At 37.8% G+C, this 20,477-nt stretch overlaps 1 protein-coding gene across 5 annotated transcripts in view; it reads right to left on the bottom strand.

The window, feature by feature from the left end:
• The window catches only part of LOC127506300 (rho GTPase-activating protein 21), a 121,056-nt gene that overhangs the window by 8,989 nt on the left and 91,590 nt on the right, over positions 1–20,477 (bottom strand). For all 5 annotated transcript variants that reach the window (XM_051882648.1, XM_051882647.1, XM_051882644.1 and 2 more), the window contains 16 exons: positions 18,219–20,211; positions 16,250–16,396; positions 16,056–16,158; positions 15,887–15,929; positions 13,349–13,468; positions 11,180–11,479; positions 8,083–8,147; positions 7,845–7,993; positions 5,710–5,852; positions 4,474–4,632; positions 4,287–4,365; positions 4,030–4,103; positions 3,846–3,935; positions 3,238–3,363; positions 3,107–3,148; positions 1,010–1,115 (listed from right to left, as the gene is read on the bottom strand). In XM_051882648.1, the coding sequence (XP_051738608.1) occupies positions 1,010–1,115; positions 3,107–3,148; positions 3,238–3,363; positions 3,846–3,935; positions 4,030–4,103; positions 4,287–4,365; positions 4,474–4,632; positions 5,710–5,852; positions 7,845–7,993; positions 8,083–8,147; positions 11,180–11,479; positions 13,349–13,468; positions 15,887–15,929; positions 16,056–16,158; positions 16,250–16,396; positions 18,219–20,211 (3,739 nt within the window). The remainder of the gene's footprint in view (positions 1–1,009; positions 1,116–3,106; positions 3,149–3,237; positions 3,364–3,845; positions 3,936–4,029; positions 4,104–4,286; positions 4,366–4,473; positions 4,633–5,709; positions 5,853–7,844; positions 7,994–8,082; positions 8,148–11,179; positions 11,480–13,348; positions 13,469–15,886; positions 15,930–16,055; positions 16,159–16,249; positions 16,397–18,218; positions 20,212–20,477) is intronic.

Genomic DNA, 20,477 nt, shown 5'->3' with positions numbered 1-20,477 from the left:
AGACTCCGCCCACTTGGCCTGTGTCAAGATCAGTATGTGTGAATGCTGGGAAAGCCTTTAGGACACGCGACAGAGGGGCACTAGGGACAGAGGGATCAGAGATTGGCAAGCGTGTTCTGCGTTTTGGCTTTAGCTGTTTGTTTGTTCTCTCTTGGAGAAAGAACATGACGTGTTAGTGCAGCAGTCGGCAGAATTACAGAGACGACCCAGTGGAGTTTGGACACGTGGAGAAAGAGACATATACACTAAATGGGTGAATCTCACGGAAACGGTCGTATTTCTCCCCAAATTAAAAAGGAAAAATAGTATTTTACAGCAATTTACAGCTCATTACAGCAATGCTTCCAAATGTTTAACTTTTGTACATTATCATTACTCAATTCAATTCTTCTCAAGTTTGATTCTCTTAAAACATCTTTATTATTATCCTTTTTTTTTTTTTTTTGTTTGTTTGTTTTGCATTGCCATAATGAAAATTTGAGGGAGAGAATATCCTTAATTTTCATGAATGTAAAAAAATGTAAATGTTAAAAATAGCAAAATTAAATTTCTTCTTTTTTCACTTATTTTTGCGTGAAATATGACCCAGCTGTGTTTTTGACAGGTTTTGTGAGATTCACAAAACAGAAATGGAATAAAGACAGAAAGTATCCAAAATTTACATAACTGGAATTAAATTGGGTAAAAGATGTTAAGTAAAAAAAAAAAATCATAACCAAATAATTCAAGATCTCACCAAGCAAGCTAATGTAGGCAAAAATGTATAACATCTTGCCTCACAAACTCACACAGGCATTGTAATTAAGCCATAGCACAGCTTTTGTTCAAAATGTAGGGAGAAGCTGCTTCTGTTGCTTCATCAATATTAAAAACAAAGTTTAAACGTATTATTGTGGCTTTTTTGTTTTAGCTCACATGACAATGTGTGCTCTAAGACATAGTTATATATATTAAAGAGTGTAAAAGGTGAACCCGTGGTAGAGAGGGTTCAACCAAGGGCACATGTTACCTGACACTTCCCCGGGAGAGGTGCCTGTCCGGCCGATGTTGGTCAGCAGGTGGTCGATGTTAGGCAAAGGCTGAGACTCTACAGCACTCTCCTCCTGGACTGTAGTCTGAGCAGACATACAGAAAAAACAATTCACTAAAGAGTTGCAATGACTTAGACAAAGTAATGAAAGAACACGTACAAACTAGTTTTTACAATTTCTGAAGAAAAGTGATTCTTGCTTGTGCGTAATTCACTTCCATGATCTACAGTAGGGAGTGTTGGGTGATTTTTACTGTAAGAGTTAGAACCCTGCGCTGGACTGTTTTCTTAATCCTGCTCCCACTGAATTTCTTACCATTACCGCCCGCACCCGCAAACATTCTGTTACAGCTTGTAGAAATTGTGAAAAAAAATTACACAAACATTGGGACCAGTTTTGGGGGTAACGCATTACAAGTAACTTGAGTTACATAATCAGATTACTTCAAGTAACTAGTAAAGTAACGCATTACTTTTTCAATTTACAACAAAATATCTAAGTTACTTTTTCCAAATAAGTAACACAAGTTACTTTGTAATAAAATGCAGAGGTGTTGTGTGCGCTGTGTAAACATGATGGTTATTGTAGTTCTAGACTAAATGTGAACATGCATTTACTCATCTCACTTGCACGAAAACATTCAGTATTCCTCAAAATGAATAAAAACAGTGAACTGCAATCTCAGAATTTTACGTAAATCTGTAATAATTAAATATATTAAATTGCACAAATATACTTTATGTATTTAATCTCACTTTATTAACCAATGTCTTTGCTGCTGACCTTCAATGATCCAATTCAACCATACTAATAAGCAAAAACTACTTTAGATTAGATTTAGAATTAAGAATGTTGAACTTCCTTGTCCTGTATCCTATATTTCCTGTATCTATTGTATCCTATCAGAATGGCAGCACAGCTGAAAGTTTTGTTTGAACTGCGCCCTCTACTGTACAGGTATAAATATGCATTTCTTTCAGCCTGAGGCTTATTCATTTCACTTTTGGTGTGAAAGGGCCTTAATATTTGCCAAAAAGAAAACTTTTTTGTTGTTATTAAAACAACAAACAGGCAAGGAGAGAAAAAGTAACGCAAAAGTAATGTACCGGATTACTTTTCATAAAAACGCAGTTACATTTTTAGGCAGTAACGCAATATTGTAATGCATTACTTTTAAAAGTAACTTTCCCAAACTCTGATTAGGACTATGCTTAATGTTCAGAATAACAGAGGTAGAACATTGCGTTTAATTAAAATGACCATAAGATAAAGTAATGCTAGCACCACAAATGACAAACACATTCGTCCAGCTTTTTATTAGCCTTTACCAACTGTTAAAACAAAACATTACAACTAGTGGAGCCTAAAACATATTTAAACATATGTGTAACAACACACACACCTAACCATAACAGTTAAACTCTGGTAATCTAACAAGGCACAATATTTAATTTGAATTACTTATAAAATAAATAAATTAAATATAAAACAAATAAAATAAAAACTAAACAAAAACCTATATATATTAACATATAGCAAAAAGAAAATGGATAATACAAAAAAAAAAAAAAAAAAAACATGAAACGTACTAAAGAATGAACTAAAAATGAATCACTTGGCTTAGCCTGATATGGAGTAAGAGAATGTTACTGATCGACTGCAGTGAAATCTCGTTTTATACAGTCTATGAGTGAAATTAATTTGTTGAGTCCTTTCTTGTTACGTGGCAAATCGCAGGACTGAAGGACCCACGCTGTATTTTTTGACCGCTCACTCTCAACCGCAGCAACGATAAAAAACCGCCCGCTCCCGCAAGATTTGTGTTGGGTCCTGCAGGACTCCAATCCTAATGTGGCCCTCTAGTAGGAGTTCTGGGTGGTTGCTAGGTGCTACTTGCTCAAAAGAGCACATCCAGAGATACACTCCAGAGTTTAACAGTTACTTAGGGTTAGGGATTTGCTCAAATCCCTGATAGGGGATAGCCTATCTTAGCAAACACATCTAAAAAAGTATTTTTAATTAAAAACTAACAAAACAAATAGTGGAATAAAGAAAGCAGCTGTACTAATACACACCGAAGGCTCCTTGTCCCCCTCCTCAGTGAAGAACCAGTCATACTGCAAAAGAACACCAGAATTATTTAAAAAATGAGACATTTAAAAGAAGAACTTTCTTAGTTTTAACATGAAAAGAATGAAGAACTCACATGCTGTATGAGCGTTTCTACAATCTTGTACTGGTCTGGCATGTGTGTCACCATGTGAGTCATATTGTCTTCAGATGTTCTCACTAGTGTTGGGCCGAACACGATGGCCAGATTCCGTGGCTCCATCTGACACAATGATAAATGAGAAGATGAGACATTTCTCCCTTTTATATATGAAAAACAAAGAGAGTGTTCACACAGGATGCATTCTTGTGTTCTATATGCGCAGTGTTTTAATTATTGGTTCCTAGTCTTAGGTCTAAGATATAGTCTAAAAATTACTTTCCATTTTGGTTGACGTCACCAAGCCCTTTTATTTTTAAGCTATCCTCTCTAATCAATCCATAAAATCAAGTCCCACCACTTATGAATATCTTATTTTACTCATAAAATGAAATGAGTTGCAAACTTCATTCCATGCTTACCTTTAGAAAAGAACTTATAAAATAATATCTCCATGACTGAAAATCTGGCAAAAATCTTGCAATCTAAAACATGTCTCAAGAGCCCTGTATTATGTGTTCTTTTCCATTCTGTTGCACGTCATCTTGTTGTTTTTGAATGGAAGTGCACATTCTGTGTGTGTGTACATCCCAAAATTGTTTTACCTTGTTCTTTTCTGAATTTTCAGCCACAGTTTTGAGATGTGCCGAGAGGAACTTCAGTGTTTCATAATGATGATCGGGCAGCTCGTGAAGCTGGAGAATGAGAGGTTTATTCAAGGCTTCCGTAAAATACAGAGAGATTATTACCACAGTAAACAAATTGTTATTGAGGCAAACAGCTGCTTACCAGTCTCTTGAGCACTTTGAGTCTCTCTACAGGATCCTCTATTCTGTTGGCATCAATAAAGTCTGCATACTTCTCTATAGAGGCCAGATCATGAAGGAAAATGATTTCAATTGTCAGGTGTTGAAATTGCATGTGTATTTCACTCACAGCCACTAGATGGCAAACTATACAATTAATGTTGAGCAAGAGAAACATATATAAATAAAATATGAGTCATAAAGAGCCTCAAGCAAGGGAATTCCAACAAGGACTTTTACCGTTAGTGAAGAGGGGTTCAGGAAGTTTCCTGAAGAAGGATTTGAGTAAACTGCTGATCACATTCAAGTCCTTCCATTTCTGCCCAAGAGTATAGAATTATTAAAAAAGGGAAAAAGGACCTCAAGCAAGAAACAGAGAAAATGTAACAGACACTTAAACTAGACAGAGACAGAAATACACACTCACATCATCCTGAATATCAATGTCACCCATGCCCTTGTTATTGAGCTCTTCCTGCATGATGGAAATGGCGGCATTATTTCCTGGCACTCTGTAAATGCCTGTGTATTCCAGTCCTCGTTCTTCCACCAGCTTACAGCACACTTCAACTATCAGAGGAACAAACTAAAACACACAAAGCTCAGTCACATACCTGCAAGCCAATATAAACCTCCGAGACTGCACGGCATATGAAAATGTGCTGCTTACATAGACAAATATGACTCCAAAATCAGCAGTATGAAAAACATATCAGGTTCCAAATGCAATTATGCTCATCCCACAAACTTAAGTAAACAATTATTCTTTAAACATTATTAAACACCTACAGCTAAAAATATCACAACTGTAGAGAGCTCACTCCCTTGTGAATAAAGTGTTTAATTGTACTGAATGTGTACTTGTAGTGTACTTCAAACCTTAAATGTATATTTAAAAAAACAAAACTGTACTTGCAGATATTATATGAATGAAATTCAAGTACTTTAGGAGAATACACTTTCATGACTGTTTTTATTAACAGTTAAGTACACTTTCTAATAATGTAAAATTAAATGTTTTACTTTAAAGTATTATTTAAATCATTGTTTTAATTATCTTTTGTCACACTTTAAAGAAGTACACTTATTTTGATGTGTTGATTAACATATTACAGCACATGTAACATGTTTGATTATTTTGATTGACGGATTAAGTTTATAACTGTAGTGTGTTATCCCATATTACATTTAAAGTTAATATATTATAAAAATACTAAATTCCAAATTATAATTACAAATATATTTAAATACATGGCATACAAGTTTTAATAGAAATGTCATTAAAGTATATTTTAGTTTAGTCATAAATGCTTGTCAGTACATTCGGCAGTAAACCATATTTCAATAAAAAATATAATTGTGAAATTACATACAAAGATGTACTTAAGCGGGTCAAAAATGCTCTTTAAAATTCAGCTAATGGTATTTAATATACATTTAAACTATAATATTAATTGCAACTAACATGCAATTATGGAAAGTTTTCAAAACATTACATTCCGTTCACACTTAAGTATATTTTTTAAAGTATATTGTTTCAGTAACAAGTACTATTTTTAAAAAGTATGCTAAAGTGTACTTCTTTTCCACATGGGACAGTTTTAGGATGACAAGTCCTAAATGCCAAGTGAAACAAGAGTGAGGATGTTTTTTGTGGTCTTACTCTGTTGTTCTGAGCTGGAGGACAGTCATCTAGTCTTACTCCAAATGTGACTCCAGGAGACGGTTTCTTCTCAAATGGCTTTCTCATCAGTCCAGGGATGCCCTTCCTCCATGTGCCCTTATCCTTGGGTGGGCTGGTTTCGTCTATTCACAGACAACCATAATAATCATGGGTTACAGAAACATTAGCACTTCAAACCTAGTGAGGAAACTCACAAGTGACTGATTTGCAATGCTCAACAAAAACAGCAACTCTGTTGATGGTTATTTAAGTGCACAACACAAAAAGCAGTAATCAACAGCACTAATGACTTTTGATTTGTTTACAGTTGGTTCCAGTAGAGTTTTATGTTAGCATGTCGCTAAGCTAAATACACTAAATGCTGTGACACAACAAACCGACATCAAAGAACTAGCAGTGCCAAAAGCTTACAGATGCTCAACGATAGCCAGACGTTGGCCGACTTTTGGATTGGTGTGTCAGGGCCTTAATAAGCAAAAAAGTACTTAAAGTTGCAGCAAGCAATTTCTGAGAAACACTGTTGATATTTGAAATCAACCCAAACAAACACACCCCTCCCTTCATTGCAAGATTGGATGTCTCTTTATCATAGCTGAAGTGAAGCAAAATAATGCTGAACAAACAACAAGGAAGAACAAAAAATTAACATACAGTACATAAGAGTATATACAAGCAAGAGATCGTTGTTAGTCGTCAGCAACACACCAGCTCCAAACAAACAATGACACTTGAAACTGTCCTGTTACTACAGCTAACATTACAACAACGGCATATCTTGGTTCTGTGAAACATAGCAAAACCAATGTTACTTACATATGGAGCAGAAACAACACAACATCGGCGTCCATTTTCAGGCCTTTCCGCTAAGGTCTCTGTAGCTCTGGAAAACTTTTCTAATATTAACACGGGTCCTAAAGCTCTTGCTTAAAGGGGTACTTGATTATGATTTCACTTTTTTAACTTTAGTTAGCATGTAATGTTGCTGTTTGAGCATAAACAACATCTGCAAAGTTACGACACTCAAAGTTCAATGCAAAGGGAGATATTTTCTTTTACAGAAATCCTTTTTTAAGGACTACAACAAATGGCTGGTAGGGACTACAACAAGCTTCTTACCAGGTTGGTGACATCACAAACCCCAAAGTTTACATAAACCCTGCCCACGAGAACACACAACAAAGGGAGCGAGGCCATGTTGGTCTGATTTAGAGAAGAGGAAGAGTTGCTGTAGTAGAGTGCTGTTGCCATGCCGTCATTTTACGCCGTACTGCTTCACAAACGAGGGTCAGTTCAATGCTGGATTTGCACAAAAGATTAACAGGAAGGCACATGCTAGTCAATGAGTTGAATCAACTCCACAGCAACTACATAAATTTATCCACTAACCATTCAGAAACATCCAGTTGCATTCTAAAAGTTGTAACTTCTTCCTGAGTCTCTTCATCAGTGTCCGACTCCAGTTTGAACAATGTAAGGCTGAACACCGTTACTGACAATAGTCATTTTGCCTGAGTGAGATTCTCCAGCTTTGTTGTTGTTGAGTATGCGAAGCGCAAGCTTGTTAAAGCTCCACCCTCTTCTAGAAAGCGGCTAGGAGCAGTAGCTCATTTGCATTTAAAGGGACACACACAAAAACGGCGTGTTTTTGCTCACACCCAAATAGGGGCAAATTTGACAAGCTATAATAAATGAAATGTGAGGTATTTTAAGCTGAAACTTTACAGGACACATTCTGGGGACACCAGAGACTTGTATTACATCTTGTGAAAAGGGGCATAATAGGTCCCCTTTAATCATTACCCTTCTTTTTCCAGTGATATTCCTCTGACCTTTTCTTTCTTGTAATGCCTCTCAGCGATCTCTCTTTCTACAGTCTTTCTTCAAATCTCCCTCTTGCTCAATCTCTCCTCCCCCATCATGAGTGGACACGCCCCTACTGCTGATTGGCTACAAATGTGCTGTATGCTTGGTCCGATCCACTTTCAACAGTGTTTCTCAGAAATCGCTAACCATAGCTTTAACACACACAAGTACTTGAGAACTTTTTTTATTGATACTTAAAAGTACTGAATAAAATACAAAGAATCCGGAGTTAGTGCCCTTGATGATTTTACCTTTGTGCATGGCTTTCCTGTCGTGGTCCTTATTTGGTGAGTGAGGGCTTGTGGCTTTATTCTCCCCCTTACCACCCCGTAATGTCTGCCTGATGTTCAGGGACTGACGGGAGGCCTTGGGTGAGGGTTCTGTCTTACTGCTGGGTGGACTGCAACACACATAAACCCATTTAAGCTCTAGAAGAGGATGAAGTCTACAAACAAATTTTACGGGAATTCTTCCCGTCTTCCTGCTTACCTCATCAGAGTGTTGTATTCCTTTATTTTCCGGTTGATGAGGTCTGTGCTAGTAACAGTCGCATTCTACATAAGGAAGAAGGAAAAACAGAGAAGGCAGACAACAGTGAGTGGATGAAATGTAAGAGTGGAATCCCCAAACACACCAAAGGGCTTGTGGATAACCCTGTGCTTTCAGAAGAAGACACCCTATAGTGAAGATGCTGTGTTTTTTTCTCAAGAGTTACTATTTCTTTTCAAAAAAGCCCAAGGTTATGTTCAGCTATTGTAAGAAGGATCTTTAAATAGGGCCTTTTTCCATGATTCATGAGGGAAGTCCAAAACATCCACCATATCAATATCAGGTACTAGACATGGATAGATTTACCCCTCACCACTCACGTCACTAAACGAAACTGCAATAATGACGGTTGTTTAATTTTAAAAAAGGTTTCCTGTCAACCTTTGTGATCCTTCGGATTTAGATTAAGCTATATTGTATTTATAGTGTCTAGCACATATATCAGTGCCACAGTGACTTTGGCACATGTCTGAGCGTTCAAAGGCTATTAAGATATTTAAATATTGGTTGGTATTATTCTGATAAGATATTTTAATATTGGTTGGTTTTGTTTTAAGTAAGAGTAAGAGTAATTCTCAAACAGTATTAATGAAAATATGTTCAGATTTTGCAGGTGAAAATTCTGAAAATGTCTGAAAAGTCTGATGCTCATGCAACACGCCTGAGTGTTTAAAAGTAATAAACTGAATTAAAGAATCTGGTTTTGTTCTAATCGAGTGTGTACAATACTCAAAAAGCATCAATGAAGATACACTGTAACTCAATAAAATTGTGGCAACAGATTACAAGTAATATTATTAATTAAATTCAACATATAAGAATTGAGTTAGAATTAATCAAATTAATTCCTTAAAAGTCAACCATTTAAAATGTGTAAAATTAGCAAATACCATTACAAAAACCACAAACTGACATAAAAAGCAAAGAGTCAAACTGACAAACTAAATAAAACACCGATCACCACAATGATGACCAAACATTTTCAATAAAATTAACATCAACATCTAAACCTCTGTTAATTCCTGTGTTTCTCTTTCCTTCAGTGATTCTACTTGTTATCATCAGGTGTCTTCAATGTTGGCAATAAAAAATAAAGAGTTTTTAATTCATCTTTGACGTCCGTCTGTTATTCAGATATTTTTAATTTTTACTTAAATTTTACTCATTTTAAATGGTTGACATTTAAGGAATTAATTTGATTAATTCTAACTCAATTCTATTTGTTGAATTTAATTAATAAAATTGCTTGTAATCTGTTGCCAAAATTTTGTGGAGTAGATATAGCGTATTACTTTTTACAGTGTACAGTCAGTGTCTTTCGAAAAATAGCCGGTTGTCAAGGAATTTTATGTGAGTTTAACATTTCACAAATTTACTTAGTCATTTATGCGATGATGTTGAGAAATTTAGGATTTCAGGCAGAATTACTATATTGCAATATTTTTCCTTACTGCACTGTAAAAAAAAAAAATATATATATTTTCACGATTTGTTATCACAACATTTTTTCTTTTGTCAAATCAACTTCAGTAATTAATGTGGTTCAGATAATATAATATTTTGAGTTTCTGTTGATTAAACCAATCGCCTTCATTGTATGAACTCAAATTTTTAATTTCAATGAACTCAAAATTTTAAGGCAACCAGGTAACTTACTTTTTTAAGTTAAACCAACAATTCTTTTTTACAGTGTGCGGTTGAAGATTACTTATATCATGGAAAAGATGCATCGCATACCACACAACACCACATCTTTAAAATTCAAACACATTGTTTTCTGTGACTTTTCAAATCATTGTTAAGAGTATATATCCACCTTATGTTGCAAGGCGGAAGCTATTTTGTGCGAGAATTCTAAAACATTAGGTAAATAACGAGAAAAATAACAAAGTGCAGTAAACCGTAAAACTATTTGCGCTACAAACCAGTGTGTTTATAATTAAGATAATACATTAAAATAACATGGTAAGAAATACCAGCTTGCAACATCAAGAGCTGTTTTATAAAGCTAAAAATAATTGGAAGCAGATGAAGCCAGACACATTTAATTTACAAATAGCCGTGCCCACTCTTTTATTAAAAATAAAGTGGATAGACATTTTTCAGTAATAAGTTTATCTTTTTGTGCCTTGAATAAAGTCTGTGCAGAAATATCATAATTTAGATCACCCTTTTACTTTCCATTTGTGCAGTTTTTTTTCTTTCGTTTTTTCTTTTCTCAAAAACCAAACTTCAAACTCATCAATGCCACTTTGTTCATTTTTGCCTGTATGGTGATTAGATTCACTGTTTTGACCTGCCATCTTGAACATTACCTGTGAAATGATGGGGAGAATGGATCTGAACTTGGATAACATGCATGAGAACTAAGGCTGTGTGTCCACCAAAGTCTTTTTAGCCAGCTGAAAACACCAGAGCTCTTCTGAAAACACCTTGCTGCGGGCGCTTGAGAGCAGAAATGTTACTAGTATGTGATTTCCCAGATAGTTTGCTTCTGAAAATAAAAATGTCAATTGTTTTTAATGATTTTTTGTTCCATTGTTGTGCTTGTTGTTGTCGTCTGTTGCCGTTGTAGAAGCAGAATGTGGCGGTTTGTTACTGTGGTATTTGTCCCGCCCCTCCTCCACTGTGATTGGACGGCTGGGTAAAAAGTGACAGTGATAAGTGCTGCGTTTTACCCAAAGTTGAAATTCTTCAACTCCCGACAACCAGAGAGAAAAAAACAAAACAAAAAAAAGTAGAGCGCTCAGCATTCAGCGTGAAACAGATGCTTAGCGCCTCGTAACGCTACTGCCGTTTAAAAAAAATGCTCACATAAAAAAAAAAATATTGAAAAAAAATGGAAAAAATTCGCTAGCCACGGGAAAAAACGCTTTGGTGGACACACGGCTTAAGGCTCGGCTTTGACAGAACTCTCAACAAATATTTAATCTCTAGAAGCACCCAAGTCAGTCTTAACATAATTAGGATAGTGAAGATGTAAGTAATTTAGATTGTATTTGAAGGAAAAAGCGTGTTATGATTACTGATCGTTCACCTCTTCATCCAAGTTGCCATTTTCTTGAATGACTCGGATCCAGGACAGCATTTCCTCTCGATCTTCCGCCTGGAACAGGTATTCACAGTCTGACGTTGTCAGCCGAAGGACATTCTTCCGCTTTGTGTCACTGTAGGAGATGTCAATCAGACAGGCTTTGATGCTGATTGGCAGAGGCTCGTCTTCGATCTGGGAGTTGGCGTTGGTTTGTCCGTCCCTCTTGTCTTTGTACAGGTATAGGCAGTGACCACGAAGCACAGCATAGATCTGCTTCCAAGACCGTATGCCACTGCCAACACGCTGTAGAAAAGATAACAGAATTATGAAAATATGATTGAATGGGCTATGTTTGAAGTTAAAATAGTACATATACACAAGTGGCTTAGCAACTGTAAACAACCTACATTTTACAAGTTTTTGAGGGGTTTATTTGATAAAAATTATGGTACATTATCCCACTTATTATAGGGTGGACACTAGCTCTGGATTGACAATATTAATTTCTCGATTTTAATCAGTAATGATATGGTTTCTTTAAATCAAAAATCTTTTAGTCTCTGTGCTGTTTTCTGTTGATGAGTGAACAAAACTTCACTGAACATTTGTAGCGTGCCTGCCATCCAATAATTGCAAAAAGCTTTGTGCTTTGTTACTTTTAATATGAAGCAAAGTCTCAACTTTAAAATTCTGTCAATTTTATTACGAAATTCAAACAATAAATGTAGATTTGGCGCTAATCAGTTCAAGAGGCAGCACGGATCAAGCGCTTGTGAAGCGATCATCTCATCTCCTCTTTACTACTTGTTACCGCATGAAATAAACATAGGTGAACACCAGAAGGTATGTTGAAATATACATTACAACTTACCTAAATGAATCCTGTCTCATGTAAAGACATCAATAAAACAGCTTGTAGGCTATACAATGTCACTTAATGTTACATTTACCTCAAGAAAGCTATTCAATGTCCACATTCTCATTAGATTAAAAAAAAAAAGCATTTTGCAAAATATGCACTGTATTACATATTAATTAGGCTGTTATTGATGTCTTTATTATTTAATGTATGTTTAAATAAATCTGTCATGAAAACAAGTTATTACAGTTTATTGTCATTTAAACCCTAATTGTGATTATTATACACCCTTAATTGTGGTCACTATGATCCACAGTCTTATTGTCGGATTATTGTTTAAATGTTCCATATATTGTACGTGTTTTAAGGCCCCGATATACTTATGGTCGAAGTTCTTTTTCATTCCTCATTTAGGGGTAAAACAAAGTTTGAAATACGTGAGCATATACTATATACTATTATCGAATGTCCACAGTGGCGTTTAGATGAAAATGTAAATATGTGTGTGCTTTCCTATCAGTAACAAAATAAACACAACAAAAATGAGAAAATAGCAAGCATTTTTATAGAAAGCATAAGAACAGCATCTGATCATAACAACATGGGTATGATAGCACGAGCTCTGCAAATTAGCACTTCAGTAAAGTCATGTCATGTTTATTTTTATGGCATTTTATTCAATAGATTGCTTAAAAGCAAGCAACTTTACAGTATCAAACAACAAAAACAGTGTCAGTGCCTTATTTCATTAGAAGCACAACTTCATTTTCTCCTATAAAGTGGCTATCCAGTGTGTTCATGTTTTCACTCGCTGAGATCAAATGAATCAGAGAAGAGTTCCACATGAAAGAAGGCGGAGTCTGAGCACACACATCCTATTACGTTATGGTAGTGCATAGGTGTTTTGTTCTTTTTCTGAGAGTTCGCTTTGGCAAGCCATTTCAAACTCCCAAAATGAACACTGAACAAACTTCGTTTTGGCCTGATTTTGTTTGAAATGACGTCACATCAGTTTGTGCTTCCATTTTGTTTAAAGTACATCAGGGCCTTTAACCTTTTATATGTCTGAGTGGTGTAAAATATGACAAGATCTCTTAAGACAAGATCTCTGGCACTACAGTACTTTGGCCAACATTAAATGTTTCTGAAAGCCTGCCAGCCATTCTCATTCATTTAGAGACTCGTTTCAACACGTTCACAATATGTTTGACAAGGAGTTCTTCAGTATCACAGACCAGCATGCTCTAAAGACACCTTCATTCAGTACTGGGACTCAGAACAAGAGAAAACATGAATGTGAATTTTGGTTGTACCTTGCCCTTATCTGAGTTCAGCTGCCGGAAATAAAGTGGACCCTCCTTTGTGGCATCAGTGAAGACATCTGAAGTAGAGTCTCTCCTAGAGCCAGAGTCCTCAGAAGACCTGTCAACAGCCTTAAAACACACCAAACATGGATCAACCTGCTGCACAATTCATCTTCTTTGACAGCTGCCACTGAAAACCCTATGAGGACCACTGAGTTCTCAGTGAAAATTCACTCTGAAAAAATTACAATTTTTAATCAAAATAATTAAATATATTGATTGATTAATCAATTGAATCACATATTTCAATATTTACTGCCAAATTAAGATGATTCAAAGATAATTCTCATTATAAAACGGTTAGTTCCTGTCCTTGATTCTGATTGGTCAGTAGCTGTGTTTTATTAACGATAAAACACGGCTTCACCCAACGGTTCTGTGTATCACTACACAACACCCTTAGCAACCACTCTTGGCAACGTAAACTGTATGTTCTCAATTGATATTGTTCATTGAAGCTTACTGTATTATGTAGAAGAATGTTGTGAGAAAAAGATCGATTGAGCGAGTTTATTACCAGCATTCAGATTTAGCATTTTCCTTCAGGTCAGTCCTATGTTCATAATAAAAAATCTGTTTAAATGTCCGATGTATTATCTTTTCCTTTTAACAGTTAAGGGGTTTTCCCGTGACTGACAGTGCTAGTCAAAGCATTTGTCAGTTGGGTCTTGTTCCGTGTTCACAACAATTCAGTCTTTTTAATGTAAAAGTCTTCGCTACTGACTGACACACTCATAAAGACAGTCTTTGCCGCCATCTAATGGTGGAATAATGTAACTTCTGTTGCTGTTGACTATTTTTTCCGGTGGAAGGAAGGCTTTTAGTGAAAGTTTATTTCATGAAAGTTGCATCGATACATATTTTTGGCTTTAATATTTGTATTGTGTGGTAACTGTTTTATAAAAGCAATAAGGCACTCGAGGCTAGTGCTGTATCGTGAATAAGTCACGGCTGAAGGGGTTGCAGGCACTCCGCTTCGCGCCGTGCCTAACAATGCCCTTCAGCTGTGACTTATTCACGATACCGTACAGCCTCTCGTACATTATTGCTTACATATACCAGTACTGATGATAACCGTGATGTTTAAAAAAATGAAATATCGATATCAAGTGTTAATACGTACGGAGACCCACACATGATTTATAAATCGTGCGCATGATTTACTAATTCGCTCCCTCGATTTATAAATTGTGCACATGATTTACTAATTTGTTCCATCAATTTACTAAAACGTGCACACGATTTATAAATCGAGGGAACGAATTAGTAAATCATGCGCACGATTTATAAATCGAGGGAACGAATTAGTAAATCATGCGCACGATTTATAAATCGAGGGAACAAATTAGTAAATCATGCGCACGATTTATAAATCGAGGGAACAAATTAGCAAATCATGCGCACGATTTATAAATCGAGGGAACAAATTAGTAAATCATGCGCACGATTTATAAATCGAGGGAACGAATTAGTAAATCATGCGCACGATTTATAAATCAAGGGAACGACTTAGTAAAGCATGCGCACGATTTAGCCTACTATTTTTTTCCTGCATGTCATGTGCAGGGCTCTATAAATACTACATATGTGATCGTATCGTAAATAATCCAGTACCAGTAAATAGTTGCCACTCCAAACTGGTGGGTGGCAGTATTGCACCTTATAGTGCTGGTTGCCACCTATCATAAAACGGAAAAAAGACGACGATGCAGTGTGAGCTACAGTACTACTGCCACATAAAATCATGTCTGAGGACATTACAGACGAGAGCAAGACCCTCTATCCAAATACGAGAACTTGCCAATGTAAAAGTTTTCTGGGTTTGGAAAAGACAGTTTTGGAAGTGCCAAGTTCTTTTTGTATTCTGTACGGTTACAAACTTGTTATTGTAACCAAACTTGGTTACAAACTCTCTGTCCATCTCCCAACACTCATATTTTGAGTGTGATTCATTGGCCAAAAAAGAGAAAATAAAGTTAAAGATAAATTTGAATGATAGAATAATTTTTTCTTCGTTAATTCTTTTGGACACGAAAATTGTGTAGTGAAAATCTGATGTTGTGACCATTATAGTTCACACATGACACATTCTTGTATGTCTTGTCTGTATATGCACACATGCAGACTGACATGTTTGTCACAACTAGACTCTGTTCCGAGTCTAGTTGTCACAAACGCGAGAGCATGTCAAATGTGGATGGTTCTACACTCATTCTGTGCAACAGGTGGGGCTATGAAAAACATGAATGTGACACTTTAAACTTGCACTTCTCTGATAGAAAATCCCTTTATTGCAGAATTTATGTATGGGTCAGGGTGCATGATTTACTTATTTTTATAATTAATGACAACATTTTCATTAAATTGACTTAATGTTAGCTGGAGGTCAGGTGCTAACTGGACAGAACTTTATCTAAGGTGTAAACTAATCATAATGCAGTTAGTGGGAGTCTTAGTCATTTATTATCTCTATTACAGCAGTCTCACCTTTCTAAGGCCCTTGAATCCATGGGTGTGTTTAATCGACCGCCTGTACAGACACAGTAAACACAGACGTCACATAATGCGAGAGGCAGCAATGGAAGAAGGTTGACTTTTCAACCTTGTGGTCATTGTACTGGTGGATTATGATTTTACATAGTGACTTTAAACTTACCCTCTTCCTTCTTCTCTGTAATTATCCAAGCCCTCATCAAAGGACCTGGAGCGCTCTGTTTTAGCTCCAGAATCTGATTCCAGAATTGTGAGTCGTAAAGAATCTAGGTTAGAGATAAGGGTGAATTCATAAAAAATGAGACACATTTCTGATGTCACTGAGATATTGTATATGTTGGCAGAGATATTACTCACCCTGGTCATGGGACAGCTGTCGGCGTATTACGGGAGAAGAAGAAGTTGGACTGGGTGGGATGGTGGTAATGATAGGCGCGCTTGAAATCACGGCAGATGCAGGAATGTGTGTGGTGTCATGGTCGTTGCTGGAGATTGATGGCTCATCTGATGACAACAGGCATAAGACACTCATAAGATCTTTTATCTGTGTAGTATATTGCATGGATTACTGTAGTCCAACAGAAACAACAGACAGTCAGACAGTCTAGAGGAAACCTGCTTACTCATACGGCTAGTGAGCAATCCTTAAATTGATAAGCCTCCCACATACACAGACAATAAACAAAAAGTAGAGCAGACGGGTTGCATCACTGGATAAAATATTAGTAGTAGTATTTTAACTCCCTTTAGTTTTGAATAGACTGAATAGATTAGATTTAAGTCCTAGCAGCCATTGCTTTCTCTGTAATACACTAATAAAATTTATGGGGGTTGAGACACAAGTTGACAGTCTACCAAATTTAACATAAGCCCTACCATAACAAAAGTCACAGTCTTTCAAATAAAACACAAAACCAAATGAGAAAACAAGCCCAAACCAAAGTATATCAATTGAACTTAAAAACAGAGTCTACCTAACAAAATCCATTCTACCAAATCAAACATAAAACATCATTGTTTTGAAAGAGATTAGTGTTTAAGAAACTAATCCAAAAAATGAGGAATCTTTGAGCTAGTTTCCACTGGCATGTTCCATTACTTTGTCATATCACTTTACTGCCCTCTTGTTTGTCTGAGGTTTCCGAGCTGTGGATGAACTGGAGGGAGTGGGAAAGTGTCAGGGAATGGCAGTGGAAGTGGCTTCCTCAGTCTCGCTGCCTTGGGTGGAATGTGTCAGTATGTCACATTATCTGTGCCCCTGTGGACTATGATGTCATGTCCTATCACTCTACTGGAGTACATTACAGTTTGGAGATGCTCCCAGGGACTGACCCATGCACTTCACGAACACTCTGAGCTACAACACTGCCTAGTTGTGTACATATCAAAGCCCATAACACATTCTATAATTAAATGTGCAGGCTGGTTAAGTATGGAACTGTATATTGAGAAGCATAACCATTTGTGATGACCAATCAACAAATGCAAATATCTTCATGTAGGACATACCTGGGGAATATGCATGTCTGTAATGTCTAGAAATGCCAATATAGTGAGGATGACCGATGACTCGAAAGACACCTATGAAAACACTGTGCTTCTTTAAAGCTCTCTCTCACACAGATATTACCAGAATTCAAATTACTCATCACTCCTCTCGGCCAACTTTGTTTACATTGGGTTGAGCTGTTCATCCTGCTGTTATTTCTGTTAACATCATAAAACCCCACTGTTGTACACCACTTGATCTAAAGCTCACTATGCAAAGCCTGGGCCATTAAGGACAGAGAAACATTGTGGCCTTTTGTATGATTTATCTGAGCAATAAAAAGCAAATTCATCAAGACCTGCCCTAGTGTGACAGTACAATGAAGCAGACAATGACTGCCTTGTGTAAAAAGTAGGGAGATAAAGTTAAGATATTTAGTTTACCATGAATAAAATAAAACAGTGAATATTGAGATAAAGCCTTTTTCCTTGTATCCCATCATCTGCTTAATATGATAATCAGAGATACAGCAGGACACATGTGCTAAGCACACTTCTAACACTATATTTTACCTAGACAAAAATGAAGCAAGGAAACAGCCAAAAGAGATGCAACTGGCATATGCAAATCCCCTTTGAATATGTCAAAGTATATACAGTACATTTTAAAAAATGAATTTGGAAGACTACAGGACAAAAGTATTTGAAAGTAAAGTAACAAAAAATATATTAAAAACATTTTAACCTTATCAAAACTCATCTCCTTTTAGGGTAGACTGAACGGTTGCCATAGCAATAGAGTCTGTAGTTATCTTATATAGTTGAAAAAGCCTCTCACCAATGAAGGGAATGGAGTCCAGTGAGTCATCAAGGTTGCTTGAAAAGGAGGTCTTACACTGGTCTTCTAGTTTCCTCATGTGCATTTCGCGCCGGGTATTGTTAGGCAGCCAGCATGTGTTAGAGACTGCAGGTGGTTCAGGCCCTCCCTCTGTCTCATTCACTGCCAGAATGTAGGAAGGGTGGCGGATAGGTTGAGATCCAGACTTCTCCCTCCGAACCACAACTACAGTGGCATCTTGACCCTCGATACCTTCCACCTCCTTCTCATTGGCTTGTGGTTGTGATTCTATGTACCTAGGCTTCTGAGGAACTGTTCCGTTACTGGTCAGTATGGGCTTGGATCCACCTTGCTTTGTTCTGTTGGGTTTAGTGGCGGCAGAACAAGAAGAAGAGCGACCTCCACGGGCTACCTCTCTGAAAGGCTCCTGAAGGCTGTCAGCCCGCCCCCTAGGCTGTAACTGCTTTGCATTGTGGGGCATGTGGTTGGCAGTGAGCGGTGTTCTTTGGTCTTTGATGGCGCCTGTGTTGGAACTACCAGTGATGTGGCCTTGTATTGAGGCGAGGGCAGAAGCTATATAAGAAGCAGCAGCGGTGGAAGGGTCTGAAACATAATTCTTGGCAGGTAGCAGTGAGGGTCTGTTTACGGAAGGTGCAGAGGTGTTACCCAGGCTTTCAGCTCTGGAGGTAAGCAATGAATCCGTACCTCTACTGAAGAGAGGGGTGTTAGGCAACCCTGGGTAACTGCCCCCTCGTCTGTCTGAGCTAAATACACCCTGTGTTCTGTGAGGTGCCATGCGCAAGGAAGAAGACTGCCTGCTTGCTCTTGCCTCGTCCCCTCTGTGCATGAGTAACCATTCCTCTGTCTCAGTTCTGCAGCATGCCTGCCTGTCCAACATGGAAGTTGCATTTTCATTCTGTCTGCCCAGATAGTCACAAGAATATGCTCTCGGTTTCAGGATACCTGTGGGGGCCGACGGGATTGCATCCTGGGAAGCACTGCGAGGCCAATTCTGTGCTAGAGCAGTCCGTTCTGCACCACCAAGCCTCTCCTGAGAAGCGCTACGTAGAGGCAGCACAGTGGATACCTGATAACTCCGATCATGAGAGGCGCTCCTCCGTCTCAGCTGTGATCCAGAAAAGCCCCGTGAGGGTGTAGCTGTTGTTGATGCGCTCTTCTGCTTGCTGTATTCACCTGTGCTGGATGGGGACGCGGCTCGCAGACTGTCCAGACGTTCCTGAATAGTCCGGGAGCCATACATGTAGAGCCGTTTGTTGTCAATATACTCCTTGTAGGTGGTGTAGTTCCTCCAGTCAATGTTCTGGTGGGGGGAGCAGGGGGAGGGGGTGGCTGGTGGAGGAGATGGTGTGTAAGGGGTGGGAGAGGTGGCTGATGGGATGGTTTCTGCTGTTGTGGTTAAGGTATGTCTGTGGGAAGTTACAGGCTTAGTGTCTATGGAAGTCTTTGCAGTTCTGGGGGTAGTGTCGGAGAACCCAGTGAGCTCTGCAGTTCTGCTGGGCTTGTGCTGTGATTGTGCTGCCCCAATTGGAGATGACGTGGCATGGGCCCTGGACCTGTTAAAGTTTGGGTCTGTTGAGGCCGCATTCTGGTTCTCCTCCGTCCTGTGGCAGGGACCAGCCCAGGCCACATGTGAAGTTTGATCTGTAGATTCAGGTGATGCTACCATTGTCCTAAAATTCTCATTAAATACACGCACAACAGTTTGGGTCGTGGGGACCTGAGAGGTTTGAGATGGGATAGGGGGAGATAAAGGGTTATCAATGCGGCAGCCTATGTCAGGCTTGTGGCATCGATTTACTCCTTGTCTGGTTCCACATGATGTCTCGGCAGAGCGTGATGGCTCTGACACCTGTGCCATGGCCAAGGCATTGGGCTCTATCCGTGGGTAACATATTGGGGGCGGCTCGGGGATATTCTGGGCATTTCCACTATATGCCTCATTTCCTTTGAGGTATGCATCTTGAGAATAGGCCTGAAAATAAGAGACATTTCATTAAATATAATGAATGAGTAACACGACAGGCACTAAACATATACTGAAATGCAAAATAAATTAATTACAAACATGGTTAATGTTGTATCAAACATCAAAAATTTTACCTCTTTACTATTTATCTAGTAAATTACAGGGGGCAGGTTGACCCCGATTTCAAGTATCTAAGTTCAAATGCACCCCAGGAAAAGTGAGAGAGAGGAAAAGGTCAAGTAGCAAGGCTCAAATGCCTTTAACCGCATGGA

The sequence above is a fragment of the Ctenopharyngodon idella genome, chromosome 23 (genome assembly GCF_019924925.1).
Source record: "Ctenopharyngodon idella isolate HZGC_01 chromosome 23, HZGC01, whole genome shotgun sequence".
Taxonomy (NCBI): Eukaryota; Metazoa; Chordata; class Actinopteri; order Cypriniformes; family Xenocyprididae; genus Ctenopharyngodon; species Ctenopharyngodon idella.
The sequence above is the reverse complement of the archived record's forward strand: the minus strand, read 5'-3'. Positions and strand labels throughout refer to the sequence as shown.